The sequence below is a fragment of the Pinus tabuliformis genome, chromosome 3_2 (genome assembly GCF_031772625.1).
Source record: "Pinus tabuliformis cultivar Carrire ecotype Pingquan chromosome 3_2, CPIR1, whole genome shotgun sequence".
Lineage (NCBI taxonomy): Eukaryota > Viridiplantae > Streptophyta > Pinopsida > Pinales > Pinaceae > Pinus > Pinus tabuliformis.
The window spans coordinates 1,154,234,472-1,154,258,355 of record NC_142302.1 but is presented as its reverse complement, the minus strand read 5'-3'; the positions used below and the strand labels follow the sequence as shown (position 1 = coordinate 1,154,258,355).

Genomic DNA, 23,884 nt, shown 5'->3' with positions numbered 1-23,884 from the left:
GGAGATTGAGAAGTTTTCTAGTCTTCCTTGAATTTAATGATCAGAACCCCCCTGATGTGTTGGTTTAACTACCAATTGCCTAGGCAGTTACGAGGAATGGGGAAAGAGGTACGAGAGTCGTTCAAGCTTGGGATGCATATCTCATGGCAGCTAGCTTGACTTCACATCCCGAGATAGACTCCTTGGACCCCTGGCGTGAAGCAAATGCTCGTGTGAATGTGTTCTGCACATGAAGCACTAGAGAGGGAGGACCATTGAGGGACCGTAAGAGTGGAGAAGGGGTTTCCTTTTGTGTTGTGTAGGCATCTGTGGTCATACTTGTGTGTATTAAGCCCTGACTTAGAACTTGTGAGGTGACATCTTTGTTTCCCAACCATTGAAGGAGATTAGCCTTCAACCTTTGGTGTAATACCCCGAGTGAAGCATTCTTCAGACATCAAATCAAGCTTGAGTGGCTAGTTGCAAGAAATTTATAGTGTAGTTGTGCCTAAGGTTGGGTGGAGAGTGGCAGTTCCTTCCTTTGTTTCCAGTAGAACTAAGTGGAACAAATAAGTGCATCTTCCCTGTATATGAAATGTAATTGCTGTTCATTGCTTCTATGTTAATGCCATGCTGAATTTACTCTATATATAGATATAGATATATATTATTTTTATTATTTAGGTTTTACTTCAATTTTTTTTTTTTTTTTTTGGAATGAGAGTACGGGAAACGCTGGAGTACTTCCCCACATTTCGTGGATGTAAACAGAGTAAAATTTCGGCCTTGATTATGGGGCCTCACCCCAAGGGAATCGAAGAGAGTCGGACTCATGATCAACAACAACTAGCAACACTATCAAAGAACTTCACATTTGGCTCTAGACCACTTGAGCTAACCCCTGGGGATTGTATATGTGTGTGTGTGTGTGTGTATAATCATGGTTGAAAGATGTTATGTATATGCATATTGAATGTTATGTTGAAATGACTTTGACTAAAGAGTTGAGAATTTAACCTAACTTGCTTAAATGTTGATTTACATTCCTTTTCTGAGTTTGTATGTTGTATATTCTTGAATGGAGAGATTAATCTTAGTCAAGATGGCTTCACACTTAAGTATTTTGGGAATGTGGCCATACTGATATGACACATAGGCTATAGTGGAGTGTACTCATATGTGGTGGACGTGGGCAACCTGCCTGGTCGAAGGCAAAAAAAAACTCATCTTAGCTTTGGGTGAAAATGAAGAGCCCAGGAAAGAATTTGGGCCAAAGCCTTGAGTTTTTTGTAAAATTGGGGTTTGAGGAGGGCCCGACCTTAGCGCTGATCACATGGGCCGAGGGGAGTCAGGACTAGGAGCTAGCCATAAGTGGGGGCTTACCATTATATCGACCCTTGAGTGAATACAAATATTGGTGTGTGAAGAAATCTTTGATACGTTGAGACCTGAGCGATGCACTGTCATGTAACAACCCTAAATTCCCATCTACTGATGTTAGCTAATGCCCTTGGATATTGGTGAAACTGGAGTATCAGGCACTCGAGGATTTTGGAGAATGACGTCACAAGTACTGACCTGGAAACACCATGTGGGTGACACATGTCATCCAATAATACTCTTTTTGGAGATGCCATTGGTATAGGATGAGTGACATGTGGCATATGTTAGGAGTGCCATGTCGCAGTGGACATGTTAGCACGTGCAACGATTAGGTGGCTATTCATGATTGTTGTGGCATGCCAGGTTGTCATATTGGCATATCGGGGTTCACGAGTACCATGTTTGGGAAAACGTGCCGATATCCCAATATACATTAGAGTGGAAATTTCAGCCTAAAAGTGGCCTCCTAAGGAAAAATAATAAAATAATAGTTAAAACAATAAAATAAGAGTTATGAATTTTGGAGGGAAAAAAAGAAAACTACTTTTTTTAATTGTATTTTTGGCTTATATCATCATAGGTTTACTAGAATTTCAAGTGTAGACAATCGTTGGATGCCGAATTAAATTCCACATCCAACAAGTACCCATTATGCATACTTTTGAGAAGACCTCATTGATAAAAATTGAAGATACATTAAAAAAACATGTAGTTTTTCTTCTTTTGCCTCCAAATATTTACATGTACCTCTTTTTAAATTTAAAGTATTTTGATTGGTTTACATATTTCGACATGGAAATTACATGAAAATTTCATGTGCACTTAGACAAAAGTTTCCTCTAATGAATGTCAGTGGGGCCATGTGGCAAACATGTTAGCCTTCGCCATGTGGTGGGCTGTGTTTGGTTGGTAGAGTGATGAGGTGGTAGGCTGGGTGTGCTTTCGTCGAGCCTTGGTAATCTATGTTTGTTGAATGCCATATTGGTATATTGATGAACTCGAAGGGTTACCTGTATCAACATATTGATGGTCCCAGTCATCGGCTTTTCGGCCATGTCAGCTATACTCGTGAGGGGCCATATTGGCTATTGGAACCTTAGGAGATTTAACCCTGCAAATTATGGAGTTTGCCAATATGGCACAGCGATATGACATGGGGGCTTAGAGACATGGACTAGTGCGGAGGTGCCACGTGGCCTAAAGTTGCCTCATGGGCGTAGAGATGATGATTGGCCTTAAAATGGGCATAAATTTGTGCCCATAGATTAGAATGAGATGAAATTTATATTGTTGGAAAGCTCTTAATGAGCAGAAGATGATGGTGGTGTCAAAAATCGTGATATGAGGTGATGGAAGAAAAGGATTTTTAGATGACCCCATCTTCATAATGTACCTTGAAGGTTGGGTTTAATTATGCCCCACAGCCCTAATTTGGGTGTGTTACATCTGGCAAGAGTGGAAATCTACCCCTTTAAGTACCTTTAGTGGGTTATTTTAGGTGGCCAGGTTTTGTCTAGAAATAATGATGCAGCAACATCTTGAGGTCTTGAGATTGTATGAATAGAGGTTAGGCTAATAGTCCCTGGTATTAAGGTTTTTTCCCATGGGTTTTTCTTGTCGTTTCCTTGCTGTATCCTAGCTTTTAAAAAATCTGACAGATCGATATTTGCATCTGGCCTCATCTGCATCCTGGTATCCTGGTAACTTAGGTGTAACTTACTAATTTGTTATATTTATATAATGTGTTCTCTATGCCCTGTTTTTGGGGTCACCGTGTCTTGTGTGGGACGCTTGTATTTCTGTGTCTCTTGTCATTGTGTCATCATCTGAGGTGACTTAGTATACAACTGTAACAGCAAACTGGGTTTGCATCAAAAAATGGTGATTGGTGTACAAGTTGAAGTGATGATGCACAATGCAACAAGGCTACATCTTTCATAGGCTGTAGAAGGCAACTTACATCTTGTGTTGGTCAGACAAATGACAGAGGCCAAATTCAGTAGACAGAGGAAGAGTGAATCATTCGTTGGTTGACTGCCTTGATTAAAAAAAACTTGATAGCTGACCAAGCTTAAAATGACAAGCATTCTTAAATGGCATCTTATTAGAGCCCAGGGCCATTTGTTCTAAAGGTTACAGGTCCTGCAAACTTGTAAAAGTCTACAGTAGATGTTGTCTACTGTTCTACCTATTTAGGCATTTTATTAAACACTAAGCTACTCAATGTAAACACTAACCTACTCAATGTAAATGAAATTTTTGTTTACTTCCATTTTGTTTGTCACTACATTCTCTGATGGTATTTTGATTGAAATGAAGCAACCATTAATTTGAAAGATTTAGGAAGATTGGTGCGATTAAAGATAACTTTGAACTAATTGGAGGCCTTTCCTTACCATGAAGATTCCAATTATTTTTGAATGACCATGATTCTTCTTTTGGTTGTCACTGATGTAACATCCTTTCCCAATAGAGAATGCCATCATCACCATATTCTAACTGTTCTAAGGAGGTTTTTCAGGCACATTTCTCTGGTCAAATTTGATCAGAATCTGTCAAGAATTTCTTGGAATCACAAGTTTGATCTGTGAACTCTGCATAATCTGAGTATCCCAGGGGTTCGTCAGGGTGCTGAATCCATTTATGCAATCAAAAATGAATTTTAAACAACAAAAAACATGATCTGACCAAAAATTGTTTCATCGGATTCCGGCCCAAAACTCCAAAACGTATAATAGTGACAATGCGTCTCATCATCTAGTTGGAAAACATTGTTTACCTAAAAGTGGTCTATAGCCTTCATATTTCTATCTGAAACTAGGGTACTTACAATTCAAATTCCAGCAAAAGAATTTTTAAGTGGATTTGGGTTGTTCTGGTGTTTCTTTTCAATTTTGTTTCCATTACCATATAGCATAAAATATAGAGCAGTACCATGTGTTACACTTTTCATGTGGGTTCTTTCAATTTGTGGTAGTTTGTATCTGAAGATATAAATATAGCATAAAAAGGAAACTAAACTTTTGTATTTGAAGGAAATACAAACTGAAATCTATGGCCATCAGTTGTATTGATTTATATACCGATTGATGTTCATGTTTCAGGTTTCTAGCTGAGCTAAATCATTTGTATGGAATAAGGGTTCATCGCTTTTCTACTCCTATGATGTCCAAATGCAAGGTTCATAAGTTCAGCGTCATGCTTTCTAGCAGACAGTCTCTTTGTAAACAGTTTGAAGATGAGCCAATGGGATGCTCGTTTGGAACTATTAACCGATTGAAGGGGTGTCTAAAACTTTAGAGAGACACAGAATTGGATTATTTGGGAAGTGCAACACATCAATAGCTAAGCTGTTATCCAGAGTACTTGCTTTTCACCATTGTTTATTTCACACATTTTGAGATAAGCATTACGGCTCCACTTTGGTGTCTAGATAGTTAATTGCTAGCAGGGACATATCCTAAACAATGACGGTAAAGAGATTTCATTGCATACACTCAGGCTCTTGTATTTGCAGTGCCAATGGCCACCTTAGCGAAACAGTGTTGCTGCTTGTATTTAAATCTCTTAATTGGAACCCTAGGGTCCTTTGTTCTATAGCTTGTGTTTGCAAATGGTTTGAAGACATAGCCAAACGGGTTCTCTGGAAGGAGTTTTGTAAGTCCCGGGCACCAAAAATGGTAGCTGATCTCCTTGATGGAGGTAGTCATGGCACCATTGATGGGAATTGGAGTGCTCTCGGAAAGCTTATGATCTATTGTTCAGGATGCTCTGATAGTAGCAATGTTTTCCAGTTGAAGCCTATAACAGGACACTTTGTATATAGAACAAGATTTTCACGGACATCTGGCAGGAGTTTTCTTGTACCACAGTGCAGAAGCGATACTCTGTATGCGACAGATCCTTGTGAGCATCTAGACCAAGGAGAGGACGGTGACGTGGGATTATTTCGAGGAGTATTTAAAGCTTTTGGGAAATCAAAGGTAAGGAAAATGCTGATTGAAAAACATGTAGAATTGCATCCAAAAGAAATTTGCCCATATTGTCGTGCCAAGGTATGGAGCATGCTTCAAGCCAAAATGATCCCTAAAAGTGCGCACAGAAGATTGGGATCTTATGAAGACCAGATTGAGTATTTTGTATGCCTTAATGGGCACTTGCTTGGTGTCTGCACACTTTTACCACTCTCAGATTCTGAGACTGCATCAGAAGAAGATTAATGTCTGAAACAGATTCTCTCCAAACTTTTGCCTTTTGCTGGTAGTTGAATTTCTCTATTGGACATTTTCAACATATGACAGTTCCCGCTCTATTTGTTTCTCCATAGGCATCCTTCACATCATTGTATTCTGATATGAGGGATCTAAAATTTGTCTGTCATCATCACATAGCGAAGAAGCAACTCACAAGGCATTGTGGAATTGAGAGGAGGCCTCCAGAACAGAAGAAAACTAAACTGAACATACTCATCTATTCTTGTATGGATGTAAGATGGTTGGCTTGAAGGGATGAATGGCATCGGACATCTTATGTCGACCCATATATTGATGTGGCCTGCAGCCCACCAGTTTATAAATAATTGAGGTAGTATTTAGCAGAGGGCATTTAAGGCCTATGGTCTCATCTAGATCTTTGGATTTGTGGACATAACTGTACTAATAATTAGCTTCGTGACTCCTTTTTCAATTCAATAATATTTTCAAAAAAGATTTTATGTGATGTTCATCGGAATATTTTCTAATTTATGAATGCTGGACAGAATTATGCTTGGTTCTGCAGATCTGGAATATGTTATGGCCCGTGTGATAAAAAGCAATTGGTCTGTAGCATCTAATCTGATACGTAATTGCATACCCTAATTCTCTTTGCTGAACTAAATGGCGAATTTTATCATTTTTTTGTACTGGTGTCATTCTTTCCTGAATTTTTGTGTCTTGGAATTAAAAGAACAACACGAAGCAGGTTACTTGGAAAAAAAAATATGCAAGCTTACTTGACATGAATATTCCAACATGATCTCCAATCAGGAAGACTCTTCAAAGTGGGCGTGTATTATTCTGCCAAAGGTAACAACTCAAATCAGTTAGCAACCCCATTTTCAGTTTATTGGAGTTATTGTTTAACGGTTGCATCTTAATTTTTTGGATTACCTGTCGCAGTGGTGAGGTGAATACAATTCTGTTTGTCTCATTCACATCCTTGGTTTGTGGGATTTCAAAGCTAATTTCATTGACCACACGGCTGTTGAGGACGTACTGTAGATCTCTGTATGTAAAATATATCATAACAGTTTTTTAATTGAAAAAGAGATTGCTTTATCTATTCAAATTTAAGAAAACGGAATTGGACACGGTTATCCGTTATGCTCATAAACGATGTAAATTATAAATTTCATGATGATAATTACCCCCCAATGAGAGTTTTCTTTGTAAAATAGGCAGAATACAATTCTTTTCTCCATTACTGGAGGGAGGGTCACCCTCTTCTGTTATGACGTTCCACGTTCTTTCTATGAACAGGTCCTCGTACTCGTTGTTTATTTGTCAGCTATCAGTGCGAACTTTCCAAGCTCCAGGTCATAACTGGTTGATTACAAGAGGGTCACCCTCGTGTTTTGACTTTCCACGTTTTTTTTCAACGAACAGGTCCTTATGTGAACTGTTCTGGTTTATTTGTAATATATTGGTGTATTTATTTGTAACCTGTTAGTGCGAACCTTCCAAGTTGTAGTTCAAAAGTGGTTGTCTAAGAGGTATACATGAAAATTAAAATTAATTATGGACTTGGTGACATGTAAATTTAGGGAACTTATATTCAAGGACTTTATGACAGCTGGGATATAGACTAGGTCATTTTGTCTAAATTTTTTAAGAATAAGTATGTCAATGGGCTTGATGACATTAAATCTCGGGAACCTATTTTCAAGGGCTTGATGACCACTGGGTAAGACCAGGTCATTTTTCCTAAAGTACACCTTGAGAAATTGATAACTAGTACACCTTGAGAAATTGATAACTATATTGTTAAAATAACTTATAAACCTATACATCTAACTTATGCTTCACGGCAATATGATTAAAGGAATAAAAGGAGAAATCTTGAATTTTAGTGTTATTATGTAAAATAACTATTATTTTATAATATATAAAATCACATCTTCAGGAAAGCACAGCTTGAAACTATGATGAAATTATATAAAATGGATAATGTTTTCTATGATATGACACCATAAATGAATATTTACTAGAGGAACTAGTTGTATTGCAAGGTATAGGAGTGTTTTTTAAAATATGTTTGTTTTGTGTTTTTGAAATGGATTTGATTTGGAAAGCACTCACCGAGTGCATTTTCAGTAAGGGGAAGCACTTTAAATTATGACATTATAGATGAAATATTTACTGGAGGAACTAGTGGTATTGTGAGCTTAGGAGTGCTTTTTAAAATATGTTTGTTTTGTGTTTTTGAAATGGATTTGATTTGGAAAGCACTCATTGAGTGCATTTTCAGTAAGGGAAAACACTTTAAATTATGGATTCTAAAAAAACAAACAATAAAATGTTTGTCTCATTTTCCTTTATAATTTTTAAATATATGTACTTAGTATTTTTTTTTGGAAGGTTTAAAATAAATGATGAATGATAATTGATCAATGATTATGTTTTAATGTATGCATTGATCATTACAGAGATATACACACTCTGAAACACTCACCATATTGACACTCTTGTTTCCTAAATTTGTGTTCCTTGTTTCACTTGCATTTGAACACACCACACCTAGATGCAATGTAACTTAGCATGAGACCAATAACTTAATTTAATAGTTGTCAAAACAAGGGTTACAAGTGTGTGGGGATCATCCTCGATCTCAAAGGATTTTTTGTGGGTAGCATTTGCTTGGGGTATTGGGATTGTGATGAATAACAATGTGAGCATTGGCCAACTACCAAGGTTTCAGATTGGCATGAGCTTGAAAATTATGTACTATAACGCTTATTAGAGATTACATGATTATCATAGAAGCCATGAATTTTAGGAGCATTTCTTCCTCACAAAGGATAACAAGAATCATATGATGCACAATCCTTTAGGTCCATCAACAATAGAGACTCTTTTTATCATGTCAAGTGAGATCTTAATCCTCTTATTTACAATATTGTGAACAATGGTGTCATGTACCTAGAAAGAAATATGGAATTGCGATAGAGGGAGAGTGAGGTCATTGTTCAATTTTTGACCCCAAGACAATTTGGTTAGGTTGTGCAAAGAGGGGGATTCCAATCGACTCCATAGAAGGAAAGGTATTAAAGTTGGGGGGATTACCCATCCCACACCCACATCATCCACAATGGCTTATGGAGAATCCAAAAAGCTCTTGTATGCCCACTCTTGGTACCTTTTTTCCCATTGATTTTTTTTTTTGTGCTTTTTGTTAATAAGATGAGATATATTATTGTAAAAAGGAAGTATTTCCAATGGTTGGATTGTGCGAGACAATGTCTCTAGCACAAGAGCCATCTACACTGTCTGTTCTAACCATTAACTTGACCGAGATACATTGCGACTTTACAAAATTTGGGTTCTGTTTACTTTGAGAATTATAGAGATCAGTACATGGAAAACCAATAGAAACCCGATTTGTAGTAGACTCCAAAAAGAGACCAGAGGACAAAGTCACGCTTGCACAGACAATGCCGAGGGCCTTTATTCTTTGCGTCAGTTTCGTAGCCACATTTTCTGCTGTAGCCTTGCATCCGCGGGGGATGTTGAACAAAAAGGTACTTGTAGCAGTCATTCCAGATTTGCAGTAACTTGGTCGTCGTCCAAACTAATTGGGCGTTCCTGCGTGCTCCCCTCCTGCGACGCTAAGGCGGACGGGTGGCTGGAGGAGGCACCTGCCATTTCTTTCTTGATACTTGGAGAACAGTCGACAGGCGAATGGACCTTGGCCGTGGACTTCTTCTTTAATACTGTGATTCTAGGGCAGTGTTACTTGGGAGCAGGAGCGAAAGCGGGGAGCAGGAGCAAAAATGGGAGCAGGAGCGACATTTTTAGAAGCTCCCGGTTTGGGAGCGAATCCCGGAGCGTTTTTCATATATATATATATATATATATATATTTTGATACATATGTCAACAAAAACATGTAGAATAATGAATTAGATATAAAAAACATAGATTGAACCATATAACAACAATCATCTAGAAGTTATAATCTTCATCAACCACGTCAACAAGTTAGTAACATAGTAACATACAACATTTTGAGTCTCATGGTTTATCAATCTTAAAGTTTCAAGCTTTCAAAATTCAATATATAACATTTATCATCATTGATCACCAAAGTTGTACTTGTAAGCCAAGTGTAACCATTACAACAAATAATATCTAACATGAAGTGAAATGTTATAAAATGAAATGAAATGAAACAACTTTCAACTTTCATGAAGCATCATATTCATAATTCATTACTAATGAGTTATAATTACCAACTTCAAACTTAAATTGTCATATATTGTTTAAAAAAATATCATAATAAATATTGAAGAGTCAATAGTTATAAAAGCTACTAGAAACTAGAAAAGAGAAGTATATCTATTATCTATTTCTTATGCTTGGGCCTCTTGCCACCATGAGAAATGTTTGATTTTTTAGTCTTGTTGGAAAATCAGGATCTTTGTCATTAATATTACCCTCTAAGCATTAATATCCAGAGGTATCTTTGTCATTACCTCTGTATCTGTAGAGGGATCTTTGTCATTAATATCACCCTCTAAGCATTAACATAAGATAGAAAAAACATAGCATGTTGAGTCAAGATTTTGTTTGAGTGATGCGTACATTTTTAGGAGGGTCATGATAGAGGAGTTTGACAACCATTGTCACTAACATCAAGGTACATAGAGGGATTGATGTTGTTGATTAAATACGAATTCCATACCCTAATACGTGACAAAATTCAATGGAAACATTGCAATCCTGAAATCCTGAAATCCTGAAAAACTGATAAGTTTGCTGGATTTTGAATGAAATCTAAAATTCTACTTTCTTCAAATGAAATCCGCCGGAACCACTCTCAAACATCCTGAGTCATTTCATGGTAATGTTAAAAATTTAAGTAAAAGGATGAAAATGAAGATTAAGGAGAATGTCACTTTTACCTTAATAATTTAACATTACCATGAATAGCATATCAATACTAGGGCATAGACATGATCATTCCACTCAAAAATTATTTGTTTCTTTCAAAAAAAATTGCATTTCGAACATTACTGCGAAAAAAATTGTAAAAAAGGCAAAATGCTCCCGAAAAGGCAGGGAGCGATTTTTTTTAGGGAGCGCACTCCTGACCCGCTCCCAAGTCGCTGCAACGCGGAGCGCCGATTGGGAGCGGGATTGGGGGGGGGGGGGGGGGCGCTCCCCCGCAACACTGTTCTAGGGTTATGAAGCGACAGTGGTGAACTGCTTCGATGAAAATCACAAATTTTTTAGTAAGGCTGTCGATTTTATTTTCAACCACCTTGGAGCGTTCAGCCTGCTCCTGCAGAGCTAGGCCCAGTATGGTCTTCATCTGCCACCAGATATCAATGGAGCGAGCATAAAGATTTTCTCTAGCTCTGGTGAGAGTGGGGTCGGGTATCCAAGCAAAGTCGACATCCACTTCCTCTGAGGGAACACCTCTGCGAAGAGCTCTGGCTTGAGCCTCTAGGCTAGCAATTCTCTCTTGGGTTTTAGGGTTCACCGCCATAACGTAATTTAGAGCTGCTCGCCTCGTGGAGGACTCAACATGGGTGATGGGAGGTGAACCTAAGGAATTCCATCAAGAAGTTGCTTTGCCTCGCCCGTGCCCCTGACTGGGAGTCGAGTTGGAGCTGCGCTTAGGGGCCATGGGAGAGGAGGGGAGGGGGGGTGGACAACAGACTGAGAGTAGGGGAAATATGGAAAGACCAGAGAACAGGAACAGAGGGAATGACGGGAAGAAGAGAGCGAGGGGTGATATTCATAGGGGCAGGTGGACCTCGGGGGGCGAGGAGCTGAGGAAAGGGGAGTGAAGATGGCACGTGGGAGGTATGAGAGTTAGGTGGTGGAGAGGGTACCTCACCGAGATGATTGGAAAGGAGGGCGGCGTCCCCGCTGGTGAGAGGGGCCGTGGGTGGGTTATCAAGCATGACTATCAAATAGAGGACGACCTTGGGCATATAAACGTCAGAACCACAGTCCTCCCAATTCCTTGAGCCATCATTGATGTGACTTGGGATTCTTGAACAATTATTGTTCATTTTTCTAGTTGTCCTTGGCATTGATAGCTTCACAGTGCTGACGTAGATCTCCTTCTTCCAGATCATGCCATGACCTGGATCTCAGCTGTAGGCTCCCTGTTGTCCCCTCATTGGCCAACCTGTTCACCAACTTGTTCCCTTCTCTTCTGATTTCCTGGAAATGTAACCCTTCCATGCTTTCAATGTTATTTTTAATTCTCTGCAGGATTTTATTTAGGCGCCAATTATCCGAAACCTTGGCTGCTTCCATCCCCTACTGGAGTTTCCTGCTGACCTGTGTAGCTAGAGTTGAATCACCTTCAATGATCAAAGGGCTTAGCTTGCGGCTTTTCACGATGGTGATTCCGTGTTCCAATGCATGTAATTCTACTGCATTATTGGTTGATGAACCAATGTTGCCCTCGTATATCCATAGTATTTCCCCTTGAGCATTTCTGAAGACACCTTCGAATCCTGCCAAGCTTGGGTTACCTTTGGCCGCACCATCGTAATTGAGCTTAATAGTTCCCTTCTCTCGGGGCAACCATTTGTCATTCTGTCCTTTGTTTCTGGAAATAGGGGGGCCTCAGGGGCGCGAACTAGATGGAGATCCAACATGGTAAGTATTCTCAAGTTTGCGTCGCTGGGAGGGCCGTTGGCATCCTAAAGAAGTGAGGAGGCCACCAACCCCCCTCATACATTGCAAATATTCCCCACATGCAGTAAATTAATCCCTGTTGGCCTCACGGGGTATCCCGTCACCTCACGATTAACTCTTCGCCACCTCTCACCTCATCTCTGCCCATATCCCAAGATTTGATGTCCCGCACGACATTTCGGCCCCCCCTCACCATCCGAACTTTACCATTGTGGGGCAGGGAGGAGGGCGGATGGGGAGGGGGGGTTTGAAATGGGTGGTATTCGAAACCACGCCTGCCCCTACGTGTCAACACCATAGCTTTTCGGACCCCCCTCAGGGCGAAACCACTAACCGCTCCCCCCCGAAAAACTGTTTCTTCGACTCCCGATACCACTCCTACCTGTTGTGCTCTCGCCACTCACCTTCTGCCACACCATTTTCCCGTTAACTCCACCAATTACATCCGCTCCCTCCAAAATTAAGTCGTTAAGCAGTAAATGGTTTAGCCATTAATCCAATGGACCCGCGCCACCTTCAACGGAAAAACCACACTGTTATATAAACCCCCCTTTCACTCATTAATTGGTTACTGAATTCATACACTGTCACTGTTATTGCTTTGTTGGACTAAACTTCGACATTTTCTCCCGCTAGTGACATTATCTACTCAATCATTTTCAGCGTATTGCCTTTGTTCTTTCCCCCAAAACCTGACTCCTCTCTGTGCATTGAAACCTCCAATCCAATTTTTCACTATTGTCCTTAGCCTTATTCGACGATGCCTCTAAAGGAGAAGGGACCAGAAGAACCAGTCAATCCTTTGATCTATCCTCCCATTTATTTTAACCACATCCCTTTGGTTGACAGAGACCATAAAATCCATGAAAATCTCTGCGAATTTGACCTCTTTGAGATGTATTTCTGGCTCGAAGAAAAATACATTGACAAATCTGATGACATTCAGCTGTGAGAGTTCAATTTACCCCACTATATTTTTCCTCGTACCCACAACACCCCAGAATTTGTTAGGAAGTGTCATGCATCTTATTTTCCAAGCCAAAGGTCCATCATTACCCCTACTAGAGAAATTTTATTTACTATCACTCAAGCCATAGACCAGATGATGCAAGCCCCCATAGTAAAGAATGCCACCCGCTTTTCCTATGAAGCACTTGTTGAGTTATACTAGAAACTGGATTTTTCCAAGAAGGCCAAAACCCTTGAACTTTTCTTGACAGAAGATTCCTCATTGCCAAAGAAAAATCCTCCCTATCCCTCCTCAATTTTCCCTGAGAGAGCCAAGAAAATTATCACAGTCAACTCTTACCTCCTTGGCTACTACTCAGATCAGTGGGTAGATGAGGCCATCATAGGATTTTTGTCCATTTTCTCTACTGATTCTAAGCCCTCCATCATGTTTAACTTTAGCCAATTTCTTGCAGGCTCAATTCATTAGCAGCTTGTCAAATTCCCAACTGAGGAGGTATTCAAGTATGCTTATGTGTTAGTTTATATGTTCTTATAATTTCAGTGAGGCAACATCAACCTTACTTTGCAAAAGCTGGACGCAGAAGGGAACCAACAGTGAGTCATCTTCTGGACTACATTGGTGATGAAGGAACAAAATGAATATTCATATAAACAGTTCATAGAGATATTTGTGCATCCAACAATCAGTCTCCTAGGTGCCAGGATAGAACCAAGGATCAATGAGGAAATTAGAAAGGTGTTACAACTATCAGACCAAGTTCAGACAGGGGATTGGTACCTCCACCAAAACTATACAAAATTGAGAATATTTGGGTGTGAGCTTGCACCTTATAAACTACCCAAATTCCTCCCAATGAGGATTTTTTTTCTCGAGAGTACATAAGGCAGATGCTTAATATGGGTGAGATCCACTTTCTAACTGCCAAGAAGAAGTCCCAGTTCAAAATCAAAACACAGATTGGGCCTTTCATTTGCAACAGCAGGGCAACAGGGGAAGAAGCAAAGAAACTATTAAAATAAATGTAGTTCAGCCTTAGCTTCACCAGGTCATATGATCCATTAGGGATTATTTCTAAATTAAGAGTAGAAACCAAATCTACTGCTTATTTTCACACAGCCAAACCAGAGATAGAGAAGTACAAAAACCAGGTAGAATGGGTTGAGAATACGCTACAAGAGGCAAAAGAGTAGCTAGTATCATCCTCTATAGTACAAACTCCTCCCATGTAGGAGCAAAGAGCTAAGAGAAGTAGAGAAGAGGAGTCCCCTTCAGGGACTAAAATTTTTAGTGAAGGATTTAAAATTATGTATAGGAAGAAGGCCAAGCTTAGTTCCAAACTAAGCCTCAGCAAGGATTCAGAGCAGGGGAACATTATCACCACTAATGAGCCACTTGTTTCCACATTAGTGGGTGATCAAGCCACATTGTCTCCCACTACCTCCATGGCTTCACAAGAGCAACAAAAAATTATGTAGACTAGCACATCTACTACAGGGGAGACAGATAAAAGTATAATGGACATTTTTAAGGAGATAAAAGTAAGGAATGAGGCCTTAAAAATTAACACCTACAATTAGTTATGGGAGTAGAATTTTGGTTCTCAAGGCAAGCTGCTGTCAGCCTTTGATTAAAAAAAAAGTAAAATGCAAATGGCATTCCTCTAGGCACAAGTTCCACAACCCAAGGCAACATCAGACTACAAGAAGACATCATTTGAGTTTGATGTAAAAGATATACATCCCATTGGCCAAATGGAGTTGCATAAGCACACCGGGGAAATGATTTTTTCCACTTCACCAGCATTGTTATGAGTTTGTTTAAAATGCAGGTTACATTAGCAAATGTCCAATCACAACTGAAGATGGAGAAGGTCTTTGCACTTGCCAAAGACACCAGGATCAAAAATCTGGAGGACTTGGTGATCAAAGTGGGTTATGACCCTTCAAACATCAATGCTGTAGAAGAGCTTATAAAGAAAAAGAATTTATACATAGAAGCATTAAGGAAGGAGTTAAAATTTCCAGGTATAGAAGATCCTTTGGCCAAGGATATTGAAGAAACAGAGACACAAAAGGTAGATATGATGAAGCTCATCATGGAGAAGAGTGCATAATTGAAGTAAATGGAGATAGAGATGGAAAAGATGATTAAATAAAAGGAGAAAAATGCCAAAATGGTTGTTGTCCATTTGGAAGCACTCCCTATGACAACCATTCCTATAATCATATCTTCCAGAACAAGTACAGGGGATGTTGCAGATCAGTTGGAAAATGTAGTACAAAACATGTCTCTCCAGACTGAAGAGATTAAAAGGTTGCAGGCTCAAGTCAAACTTCTACATGATCATCAAATGAAGATTGAGACTTTTCATGCAGCAGAGCTACAAAGAGCTCAAAATCAGATAGAGGCATGTAAGAAGTCAGCGTTAGAGTCTTCTATTGGCTACACACTAGCTCATGTTAAAGAAATCATATGGAACAATATCATTGAAGAAATAGATGAAATATGGCCATGTATCCAGATTATATTCGAGTAGAAGGAATTGATGGAGAAATCCAAGCAAACTATTTCTACTATCAATGCTCAATTGGGAGAAATCCCTGCTACAACCAATAACATCATAAAGTTCCTCAATTCCAAAAACAGATATGAGCTGGATGATCTAGGAGTAGATGACAGAACAAAAACCATCCTGGAAGTAAAGAAAGTTCTAACAAAGAATAACTTGGTTGTACAGCTGATAGAGAAGTGTCACACTTTGGAGGTAGCAGTTAACAGGTTTTTCACTAGAATAGATGCATTGAACAAGAAAGGTCTGCCTTCCTTATTTGTGATCAATGACAAATTAATGACCAAGGAAGACTACATGAAGAAGCTTCAAGACATTGCCAAGGATACAACTAAGTCTTCCAACATCAAAGGTTCTATGACAGGGAGAGCCTTTTACGAAGCTATCAACAACATAAGTTTTATCCAACACGAGATAAAACACATTTTTGCAGTAAAACCCACTTTTTCTTGGTATACTGAGGTAGATGAGATCTACTACAAGGTAACAAAGATTTCTATTCCAGATGAAGAGTAGTGGGAAACATTGTGTGAATTCCAAGATTAAAAAGATAGGTCAGCTTTACCAGTGCAACACTTGAATAGTGGCCACTTAGCAACTGTTATCCTCCAAAGCAGGTCTAAATGTTCAGATCAATTCACTAGATTCATTCCTTTTGATCGCATTATTTCTTTTTTGTTAGTTCTAAGTTAATAATAGAATGTCGTGTCACTCAGGGATTAATTGTAATATTTTTGTAAATTTTGTTTAAATACTTCATTCTGTCGAAGTATTCAGGGTTGAACCCTTGAAAAAGTTATCAAGCAGATTTGTACTAAGCTGGAGCATTTTTGAGATAATAAAAGATTTTGTATTTGCATCATATGGTTTGTCTCTCAGTGAGTTGTATTTCATCTTGTTTATTCGTTATGTCTTCTTCATATAAGTCATGTTTTTTGTAGTTATCTGATTTAAAATTTAATTGAATTTCAGTTTCATTTTGAATCCTCTGTGAAGTTGTAATTTAAATAAGAGATAAATTTATAGAACTATTTGTTATTGTAAATTCCTCTTTGAACATAAATTGCACTAGATCTATGTGATAGTCTGTTTATATTTTTTTGATTAAGGAAATATTGTTTTCTTAATTTCTGCTTATAAATGGTTAAATACTCAGTTTGAATATTAAATCAATTATACCTCTCCATATTCTACTTATCCATTGCACTAAAATAAAAATAAAAATGTGCAGTTAAAGAACAACCTTTTATTTTATTAAGAATCTAAGTTTAAAGCACCTGTTTATAAACAGTTCACTATCCAATCATTTAAAACAACAAAACATTATAGATTATTTGGCATAACTAATTGACCTTATGTTATCTCAAAGGACAACATCAAATTGGCATCGTCGCTGGGGAGCGAAGGATTGAAAGCTAAATGTTCCCTGGGGCAACGATTCTCCCTTTCCTTTGAGGTGAATAAAGGATAAGGATATAGGTCAAAATATTTCACCTGGAAATTCCACTGGTCCAAGCTGGCTCCTTTTAAGCACACTAGATCACGTTCTGATTCTGAGATTGTTAACCCTCTACCAGATCCAGAAAGACTTATTAGAGGAGCCTCTTCAAGGAGAATACATAGAACCCCTTCTTCTTCTTCAACTTTACATCCTAAAGACATATCATTTGTAGATCCTTTTTCATCTGTGACATCCCATCCTGATTGGATTGAACTACCTCCTAGGGTTTCTGAACTCCATTCTAGAGGATTAGATCTTCCATCAACCTTTTTAATACAATCACTTGAGTCATATCAAGTCCCATCCATTCCTATCAAATCACCTTCATCTGAGGAAGAATTGGGTTTACACTTACCTGAATTCAAGCCTCAAGATTTCATTACTCCAACTCCTTATTCTATTCCATCAACCTCTACTAATCTTGAAGAGACATTTTCTGTCTATTCGAATCCTTTGTTTGATAATAAGGAAGACTTTCCACCAGGAGTTTAGAACTTGGTTATTAAAACCCCTTTGAAATCCTCAAAGAGGTCTCTTCCCTCTTTCTCTCCTCCACATACTAATACCCCTACCGATTCATCTTCATCTCCTTCATCTTCATCTTCATCATCCTCCTCTTCTTCATCATCATCCACTTAGTCACCCCATACTGCTCCTGTTGTTATGGGTTTTCGAACCATTGTGCAAGTAAGGTATGTTTCTCCAGTTCTCCCTGCAAACATGGAAAATTTTCCTGATGGATATCTAAAACATCTACCAAGATTTAATGGAGAAATAGGGTCGTCAGCAGAGGATCATGTATCAAATTTCCTAGATTTTGCTAACAATAGGAACGTAGAACATGAAGATGTTTATATAAGATTATTTGTACAATTTTTAGAAGGAAATGTTAGGATATGGTTTAGGCAACTTAGAGATGACACTATTAGAACATGGAATAAGCTAATAACTATATTTAAAAACTAATGGGGGGTAAAGAAAGATCTTGTTTACTTTCTCACTGAATTTGAAGAATTAAAGAGAAACCCTGGTGAACCAGTCGCTGAATTCATAAAAATATTTAACAAACTCTATCATAAAATTCCTGCTGATTTTAAACCACAAATAGCAGCTGCAAAGGTCAGATTTTCCAAAGAATTTGAAGATGACTTTGTAGTTGTTAGACTCAGTCTTGTCAGTCCTCTGTCAGAGTCAAATTCACCAAGGTTCATTTCTCGTCATTTGCAGTGATCAAATGCCATTTTGGTCAAAAAGAGTCATTTTAATTCTTGAGTCCAGGGTTTTGTCTCCAGAAGTGTTCACTAATGCCTGCAGGCCAAAGAGAGCTTCAATAAGGTTTCACTTCAAGATTCACATTATTAATAATGCTGAAGGACATTTCTTCTTCAAAACCCTATTTTGAAGAAGAAATTATTAAGTTTGCTTAATACATGATTGATAAGATTTTACAAGTTCTTCAGGAAGCCCTGCCCATCTTGCTAGGTTCAGCAGCTCCTATCCGTGCAAAGAATCGACAGAAAGGTCATCATTTTAATCAAGCAGGACACTAAAAAGAGAAAACTTCGATATTACCCATATGACATAAATTGAAACTATGAATGGCCTCCACAAACATGGGAAGACCCATCACTTGCAAGTGCAGAAACGGAAGGAGTCTAATTAGCTTATAGGAGGGCTGAATATATTGTTTTCCACCAACACTAGGAGAGTCGAGTTATTTGTCATTCAGGGGACCAGTTCCAAGAAGATTTGCTACCACCACCAGTTAATATCGAAGTCATAATGTCTAGAGTTGAGGGCTTGCAGTAGCTGAGATTAAATATATGGTGGTTGTCATTTTCAGATCCAAGGACATGTAAGTAAGGAACTTGTTCCAGATTTATTTATGCTCAGAATTTCAAGATATTATGGCCACATTGATGAGGGAACCATAGAGGTTAAGCGGCCAACACTTCCCATACATTACTGTTGATGCACAAATGCTATAAGAAGGGAGTTGCCAATCTTAGCAGATGCCAAGAGAAAAAGGGAAGGTCTGGGTGAATTCCTCACAATGACAGATTATGTTGTGTGCTCAGCAAAGTTTCCTCAGCCAGAGAGATGGGGTACTGCATATTGTTGTCATGCTTCTGCTATACGTGCGTGCAATTGTAAAATAGGCCTGAATAGAGGCACCATCTATTGCAAGTGCACTTCTTGGTATGGCTCTGAGATTGCCTAGCCTCAAGTGTGTAATTGTGATTTGGGGTGAAGCAGGATGTATAGTGCTTGAAAACCATACCTGTAAGAAATCAACAAAGGAGTCATTACTTCAGTCAAAAAAATCAAGTGGAAGCAAGAATTAAAATCCTTGTGATACTAAGATGTTTCCACAATTGTCAATTCCTTTGCATACTAAAGACATCAAGGAGCCAAGGTGGTAACGTGGAGGAGCAACACAACCAAATTGAAGGCATCCATGAGTAAATTTGGATGCGCGGTGCATAAGCTAAGTGTCGCGATGCACTGGGCGCACGCGGCGCATCGGGACATTTTCCACAGGGCAGAATTGCAAGGGTGCGGCGCATACAGCCCAAAGGCCTGAATTTGCACGAAATTCCCCCAGCTCAGACTTAGCGTGGATTTGCTAGCTATAGGGCGTTCTTAAACAGCCCCAAGCAGTGCGCCTTTGCAGATCTTCTTTACTATGCCTTGGACGCCCACAAAATCAATTCATGAGCTTGTTTTTCATAACCATAAGTTTGAGGAAACCGTGGCAATAAAAATTCCTGGAAACTATAGACGGTTGGGACGCAAAGCTACAGAATTCATTCATGTGCCCAGAATTCATTCCGAGATGCGAAGTGTTTGTACGAGAATTTATATGAAGGGTTTTGTTTAATCTCACACTCGGCATTACTGAACCAAAAGAGCAGCAATGGATGATGCCGCCGCAGTTCGGAGGATCCGTTTGATATTCGAAGATCAAAATATGATAAGCAGGAGGCAGAGATCAGAGGGATTGGAGCAATGCTGGATGATTGTAAACCCGTACTTGAAGACTACAGCTGACATTGCAGTTGATATTTCTTTTACATTGCAGCCTCATCGCAGTTGCCCTCATGGCATTTTGCTTTCGATGGAGGGATTCACCTTGCCAATCCTCTCAACCTACATGTATTTTGAAGGACAAAGATATTGTTAGCGTGATTAAGAAGAGTGATGCATCTAAGAAAGATAGCTTAACTAATGAGGGGATTGAGAGTATAAAAGGGTCTGAAACAGATGGACGAGAGACTACCAACTAATTATACCAAGGAACTATGTGATGCAATGAATAAACATTTAGGCCAGAAAGGAAATGATGTGGGAGATATGATTATTGATATATCCGCATCAGATCATGGAAACACTTGAAGATTACCTTACACCTGCAAAGAATGTGATAATGCATGAAAATACAATGCCTGAGACCCCACTTCAGAGCCCTGGTGATACCTCTACCGATAGAGATAAATAATATCCAAGGAAAAGCGAAAATCATCATCAAAAAACAACTGGCATTAAGGAAATCTTGTTTGAGAACAATAGATGATCATGTCAAACCTTAAGATGGCTGAGGAGGGGTGGATGAAACGTCATGACAAATATTGTAATCTGTTTGAACGGAGAATGGAGATGGATGAGAAATATCTGAATCACCATGCAATGAATGTGCAATGGATGATCAATGTTGAGGAGCAGAAGGTTTAGGATTTTGGATATTTGGAAGTTGGATGAAACTATGGCAAGGATTTTCATCGGGGATTTCATTTGAAAGATGACGACAGCGATTGCGATCGAAGATGTGCGGAGAGAAGTTAAGATTTTGAAAGCATTGTCAGGGCATCATAATTTGGTCATATTTCACGATGTATGCGAGGACGACAACAATGTCTACATTATCATGGAATTCTGCGAAGGTGGGGAACTGTTGGACAGAATATTGTCCAATGGTGGAAGGTTCTCAGAGGAAGATGCCAAGGGTATTGTTGTGCAGATTTTGAGCGTAGTTGCCTTTTGTCACCTTCAGGGGGTGTTGCATCGTGATTTAAAACCAGAGATGAAAGACTGAACGATATTGTAGGTAGTGCATATTATGTAGCACCAGAAGTCCTTCACCAATCATATAGTATGGAAGCAGATGTATGGAGTATTGGTGTGATAATGTACATCTTACTATATGGTAGTCGACCTTTCTGGGCACACTCTGAATCAAGAATTTTTCGTGAAGTTTTGAGCACTGAACCTAATTTTGATGATGCACCATGGCCTTCTATCTCTCCTGAGGCTAAGGATTTTGTGAAAAGGCTTCTTAACAAAGATATACGCAAAAGAATGAGTGCAGCTCAGGCCCTTTCTCATCCATGGCTTTGTGGGAAACATGTAATTCCATTAGATATTTCGGTGTACAAACATGTTAAAGCTTATCTCTGCTGCTTACCGTTCAAACGTGCAGCTCTCAAGAATAACGAGTTGATGTGACCAAATGGTTCCGACACTGGTGAAATCATTAAGAGAGGACGAATTGGTGTACCTCAGAGCTCAGTTTAAGCTCCTACAACCTGATAACGATGCCAGGATTTCTCTAGAAAATTTTAAATAAGCTCTAATGAGAAATTCGACAAAGGCCATGAAAGAATCCAAGGTTCCAGATATACTAAATTTGATGGATCTGTCGCTAATTACAAAAATTGGTTTCAAACGGCAAAAGAGAAGGTGAAAGGTCAAAAACCCAATTAAATGAAGAATACCTGCGGCAGCCGAAAAATCGGAAACGATGGTCTATTTCTGAATTCAGTTACAATTTCAAGGGATTCACACCTACAAATGTCACTTTTTTAGATACGAGCAAAATGTAACGCTGCTCCTTTAGCGATGGATGGCTTTCATCTTCAGTTAGTAATGATTAAATCATCCCATATTCTGAATCGATTCATTTTTTGATAGAGTGATTCTATTTATTGTATAGAAAATTTTTGAAAAGGGTGCTGAGTTCTGAGAAAAAGTGTGGGAAGAAAAAACCCAGCACTATCACTATACAGTTTTGACAGAGAAAAAATTAAATGGTGCAGCTCTGATTTATAAGATCCTTGTGGTATGAGTTTTGGTAATGTGTTTTTCTCTCTGTTTCATATGTATCATGTGTTGTTTTGCCGTCCATTCATGATTGTTTCCAGCGGAATACTTTCAAGTGAGAAAGGTAGAATTCAGTCATTGCTCTGCCTTGAGGAAGTGTTCAGTGTTTATGTGTTTTCTTCTCCCTGGAAAGGATTCATACATTAATGCCCTCTTCAGCTTTCTTAAACAGTATTTTCACCCCATTTAATTTCAATCCGATTGCTAAAATCTCATGCTTATCTCGCCTTATGAAATATCCTATGCCTTTGGTTAAATTTCTGTTCATGTTGTCCTCGTCCCATACAACCCAGCAACTTAGTAATTCAATCAAATATCGCTCATTCAGATTCATTTACTAGCCTAAAATCAGTTATCATTTAAGTCATCTAGGAATCTATTGATCATTTTATCAAGATAGACCCGGAGAGAGCCCTCTCGTGTCCTCGTAGGGCTAGATACGAGGCTGAGCTTGGTTTGATGTTGCCTCGAACCTCGCCTTCCTTCAGCCTGAGGCAGATTCGAGCATTAACAGTAGTCATGCTAAGAGAAAGGGTTTCTAATACATGAGAAGACATGCAGAACAATGCTATAGAGGTAGAAGCTAATAGGTCAGCTTCTGGCAAACTTAAAGCTAAAGCAGAGAAAGAAGAAAGAAAACTAAAATCTAGGGTTGATGACTCATCTTCTTCCAAATCTAAACTTGAAGATCAGAAAATTGATGAAATTACATCTTTACTTAGAAACCTTTCTAATAGGATTTCTAAAATTGAAACACAACCTAGAACTTCTCAACAAACTGCTGTCAGACCTCAAGCTCAAACTCAATTCCGAAGAACTCCTCAAATGCAGATTCTTCAGAGACCAGGTTCTGATCAAAACGTTTAACCACCTTTGATGATTGATGATAAAAAACCATAGGATACAGGCTCTTTAATCACTGAAGATATCAATAATATTGATTCTTCAATACTACAAATGGAAAAAGTTCCTTCATCTTAACCTCAGTCTTTTGAACAAGAACAAGGAGATGCTCAACTTTCAAAATACCTAGCATTTATAAATTTCTGATTGCAGAATTGAATAAGAGGTATGATTTAAGACCAAGATCAGGGCTTAGTAGACCTTCAAAATCTACCACTATAATTGAACCTACAATAAAATCCATTCAAACACAAACTCCAACACCTCAGACTATGGAGTCATCCACTAAAACCTTTTCATCTGACAAGACTATTTTGACAAATTTTAATGTTGAAAAGGAATTGGAAAGGGTCAAGATTCCTATACCTTTAGTTGAACTTTGCAAAAACCATGGTTATAAAAATCAAGTGTCTAAATGGATACAATCCTCTAGTGTAGATGCTAAGGGATATGTTATTAGTTTGAAAGATGAAAATCCCTAAGTAGTGTTTGGCCCTAGTTCTG

At 38.7% G+C, this 23,884-nt stretch overlaps 1 protein-coding gene and 1 pseudogene across 2 annotated transcripts in view; both read left to right on the top strand.

Moving 5' to 3' along the window:
* The window catches only part of LOC149184814 (EID1-like F-box protein 2), a 49,570-nt gene extending 43,488 nt beyond the window's left edge, over positions 1–6,082 (top strand). For both annotated transcript variants that reach the window (XM_089417724.1, XM_089417723.1), the window contains exon 2: positions 4,467–6,082. In XM_089417724.1, the coding sequence (XP_089273850.1) occupies positions 4,830–5,582 (753 nt within the window). In that variant the 5' untranslated portion in view covers positions 4,467–4,829 and the 3' untranslated portion in view covers positions 5,583–6,082. The remainder of the gene's footprint in view (positions 1–4,466) is intronic.
* A 15,032-nt stretch (positions 6,083–21,114) lies between these two features.
* On the top strand, positions 21,115–22,061 carry LOC149184813 (CDPK-related kinase 3 pseudogene; annotated as a pseudogene).
* Positions 22,062–23,884: the final 1,823 nt, after the last annotated feature.